The sequence below is a fragment of the Heterocephalus glaber genome, unplaced genomic scaffold (genome assembly GCF_053883595.1).
Source record: "Heterocephalus glaber isolate CG9 unplaced genomic scaffold, H.glaber_assembly_v1.0 deba00001497, whole genome shotgun sequence".
Lineage (NCBI taxonomy): Eukaryota > Metazoa > Chordata > Mammalia > Rodentia > Bathyergidae > Heterocephalus > Heterocephalus glaber.
This window is the reverse complement of record NW_028258320.1, coordinates 34,429,743-34,433,883: the sequence shown is the minus strand read 5'-3', so window position 1 is coordinate 34,433,883 and position 4,141 is coordinate 34,429,743. Positions and strand designations below refer to the sequence as shown.

Below are 4,141 nucleotides of genomic sequence, written 5' to 3'. Positions count from 1 at the left end.
TCACTAAACTTCCCATCAAAAGAGAATTAATCCTTTTTCCTTTTTATCCTCGTTTGATGTGCAAATTTTCTCCTCTTTGCACATTTTTCTCAAAGTGGAAAGGAGAGGTCGGGGTGGGGCGAGGAGAAGCCACTGGAGGAATTTAGACACCAGGACCTCATCCAGGTCGGGGAGTCGCGAGGCTAAAGGGTTGGTCCGTGCTTGCACCTGGCGTTCTAGTAGAGCAGCTACTTCGGACCTTTGAATTATCGAGGAGGTTATTTTAAAAACCGAATATTGTTTGCATAAACAAACGAATATTGGCTTAAGGGACAGGAGAGAAAGGTGGTTTTGCAATGGCTATCACCATTTGGCTGTGCAAAGTATTTCAGATGCAAGTAATTCAACCCCTACTGCCAGGCCTGGACGCGGAGCTCGCAGTTTCTCCAGCCCGCTGCGGTTGTTGGGTCCTCTGCTCAAGCGCACACTGAGATCCCTCACTTCGGAGGTGAGCCGGACCGGCGGCGGCGACAGTGCAAGGGAGGGGCTGGGTGCACAGTGTCAAAGCCCCCTCCCTTCAAGTACACAAACACACCCCCTCCCGGGCCCTCCCAGTGCTTTGAAATCCCATCCCCGCTTTGTTGTCTCCCCCCAGGGGCCGGAACGCTCGGAGCCCGCCGTATAAAGGCAGCTCGGGTGGCGGTGGCGGAGCAGAGCTGCGGGCGCCCTGCAGTCGGGACTCTGGGACGTCCCGGGACCGGGCTCAGACCCCGCGCCAGCTCGTTTCGTTTCGGTGGGACCAGGCTTGCACAGTGACATCCTTCCGTTCTCTTGTCTGTTTCCTACTTGAATCCTGAGATGCCGGCTCTGGGCGCAGTGGGAGCTGCTCGCTTCTTGGTCGCCCTGGTAGCGCTGGCTCTGGGCAGCCACCCTCTGCTCCGAGTGAGCGCCACCTTGAACTCGGTGCTGGTCAATTCCAACGCAATCAAGAACGTCCCCCCGCCGCTGGGGGGCGCTGCCGGGCACCCGAGCTCTGCAGTCAGCGCGGCACCTGGGATTCTTTATGAGGGCGGGAACAAGTACCAGGCCCTTGACAATTACCAGGTGAGAGGGGTCCGGGATGCAGGGGCGCTGTGACCCTGAAGGGCTCCCATTCCAAGAGGAGGGTGGAGGAGGCGCTGTGTCTGTGAGACTCAGTGTTCTCCCGGAAATGCTACATCTGGGAACCGTGGGCGGTAGATGAGGAGAGGCGGAGAGTTAAGGACTGTGCCGAGCACCCGGCCCGGCAGTGTTGGTACCAGGAGGCCCGGGCTCCTCACCTCTCCGCTCCCTTCTCGTAGCCGTACCCGTGCGCGGAGGACGAGGAGTGCAGCACAGACGAGTACTGCTCGAGTCCCGCCCGCGCAGGGGGCGGCGGAGTGCAGATCTGTCTCGCCTGCAGGAAGCGCCGCAAACGCTGCCTGCGCCACGCGATGTGCTGCCCCGGGAATTACTGCAAGAACGGTGAGTCCTGTGGCTCCCTTTCTGAGTCAAGCCATCCGCCTTTGAGTGCCTGCCGGAGAAAGAGAACCTCTCCATTCTGCGAATACTGGGGCGCCACCTGCAAGTAAATGGGTGTTCAAGTATGCGGGGGTTCCATTGAAATAGCTCCATTGCGAGTGTTTAGTCTGAGAGGAGATTAAGTTCAGAGGTCGGGAGCTCGTTATCTTCCTCTGTGTTCCTCACCCTAGTGGTGAAATGAGAAAGAGGATGGGGAGGGCATCATTCTGATCCAGAGGCATCTTGCTACCCGTTTTCATTTTTATTTATTTATTTATTTTTTATGAGGTGACTCTCACGGCTTTGCTAGACTGGCTTGTCATTCACTATCCCTGGATAATGAAACTTACCACCCAGAGGGCAGAGCGATTTAAATGTGCTGGCCATTTTTAAGGGAGATCTTGGTACCCTAGCATCCTGGTTTCTCCATCTTTCCTTCTCCCTCCATCCTCTACTAAAATAACTGCTCCTCCTCCCAACCACAGATCCACAAAACTTTAACTTCTCAAAGAGGTACTCAGACAGCCAAAGAGGTCTCCAGAAATAAACTTACAGGGTGGCTACCCTCTTTAGGACAGAGCAGTACTCTAGGATGAATTAACTCAGTCTCTGTAATATAGAAATTATACAGTGAAGTAACTGATGGGTGAGATTGTAATCTTCCAGGCAGCTGGAAGTGGATTTGTTTAACTTCGTCTGTATTCATATAGAACCATAGACCGAGAAGTTTATTTTTAAGAAAAAAAACCTGTAAGTGGCTAGTAATCTTACCCTATTGTGATATTAAAATAGGCAGAAATTTCACTGCCACTATCACAGTTATTGGGAAAATATTTTGAAAGGCTGTACTGGGGATCTTGCATATGATTATACAGTGTTGATTGCACTGTTATCAATACTTCTGTCCATTTGGGGAGTTTTGCATTAATAAATACTAGGAAGGAAGTTTGGCCTGTTTTTAAAAGAAAGTCACTGCAATAGACTCTCTCAGGTAGGCAGTGACAGACTGTTTCTGTCATGGCTGGCTGTTAGCAGTAACATAATACAACTTTAGAATTAATTGCTGTTTTCTGCTTCATTAGGAATATGTATGCCTTCTGATCACAGTCATTTCCATAGAGGGGAAATCGAGGAAACCATCATTGAAAGCTTTGGTAATGATCATGGCACCTTGGATGGGTACTCCAGAAGAACCACACTGTCTTCAAAAATCTATCACACCAAAGGTAGATCAAGGCACCTTAAAATCCATTTCTCCTTTTTAGCATGTCAGAAATGTCTTTTAAATTGTCTTAATGACATGATGAAGGTTTAGCAGTAACTCTACTTTTCTTTCTGTCTCCTTCACAGGACAAGAAGGTTCTGTCTGTCTCCGATCATCAGACTGTGCCACAGGATTGTGTTGTGCTAGACACTTCTGGTCCAAGATCTGTAAACCTGTTCTCAAAGAAGGTCAAGTATGCACCAAACACAGGAGAAAAGGCTCCCATGGTCTAGAGATATTCCAGCGCTGTTACTGTGGAGAAGGGCTGTCTTGCCGGATACAGAAAGATCATCATCAAGCCAGTAATTCATCTAGGCTTCACACCTGCCAACGACACTAAACCAGCTGTCCAAATGCAATGGACTCTGCTTATATAATATATGCCATGAAAACCTTTTATGACTTATCAGCTCAATCCTAAAGGGTGTACACATTCTGTGACTGTAGTTAAGCATTCCAATAATACCCTCTGAAAATGTGGAGTGTGAGACCTTTGTTTCTTAATGGAACTCCCCTGTGATTGCAGTAAATTACTGTGTTGTAAATTCTCAGTGTGGCACTTACCTGTAAATGTAACAAAACTTTTAATTATTTTTCTAAAGGTGCTGCATTGCCTATTGTTCCTCTTTTATGTAAATTTTTGTATACATTGATTTTACCTTGGCTAATAAATATTCTATGTTGAACTGAAATAAATAACTTTAGCTTACAGTTCCTAAGTGCATAGCTCTTTCCTGTTTTAATTCTAGAGTCTAGAAATACAAAAAGCTCTTGGATGAACAAGTGATGGGTATCCAAACTTTAGCATAAAAACACTAGCTGAGTTTCTGAATAAGCTAGCACTGTCTCAATGTTTACATTCTATTTCACCCTAGGCTGTGGCAGTCTTTGAAACAAAACTGAACATTTAATATCATGAAATGTTACAAGTACAGGTAAATTTTGGGATTGTGGTCTTAGAAGAGGTGTGTGTGTGTGTGTGTGTGTGTGTGTACAGATAAACATAAATATGACATGTTTAAAAATGGTCAAATAAAATATATTTTCTAAATGTAAGACAATATTGAGTAACTTCAAAGAAAATGTATTTTCTTTTTTGGGGGGGGGGTTGTATTGGGGATCAAACTCAGGACCTTGCACTTGAAAGGCAAGCGGTGGAACCACTGAGCTAAAATGTATTTTCTATTGATAACAGAAATGTTTGTGCTAGTATGAGGTTGACTCTTACATTCCTACATTCAAAAATAGTTTCCAATAAATTAATGTTACCTAATGGTCAATACCTACTGGACAAGGAAGGAAATGTTCAGAGAAGCAATACCAAAGTACTTGGTAGTTGGCAGGAAAATGATGTGTGCA

General features: G+C 46.4%; 1 protein-coding gene across 1 annotated transcript; it reads left to right on the top strand.

Annotated features, from left to right (window-relative positions):
- Window positions 1-615: 615 nt before the first annotated feature.
- Dkk1 (dickkopf Wnt signaling pathway inhibitor 1) lies at window positions 616-3,493 on the top strand. The gene is made up of 4 exons (XM_004858320.4): window positions 616-1,083; window positions 1,320-1,482; window positions 2,601-2,744; window positions 2,869-3,493. Exons 1-4 carry the CDS (start codon window positions 838-840, stop codon window positions 3,120-3,122), a joined length of 807 nt encoding a protein of 268 aa, XP_004858377.1. The 5' UTR covers window positions 616-837; the 3' UTR covers window positions 3,123-3,493.
- The last annotated feature ends 648 nt before the right edge of the window (window positions 3,494-4,141 follow it).

What these genes read in the sequence shown, in the direction of transcription:
- Dkk1 (XM_004858320.4), top strand. Translation starts at nt 838, where the DNA reads ATGCCGGCTCTGGGCGCAGTGGGAGCTGCTCGCTTCTTGGTCGCCCTG. An exon ending in CGGGAATTACTGCAAGAACG is followed by an intron (nt 1,483 to 2,600) that starts GTGAGTCCTGTG and finishes CTGCTTCATTAG; the next exon opens with GAATATGTATGCCTTCTGAT. An exon ending in AAAAATCTATCACACCAAAG is followed by an intron (nt 2,745 to 2,868) that starts GTAGATCAAGGC and finishes TCTCCTTCACAG; the next exon opens with GACAAGAAGGTTCTGTCTGT.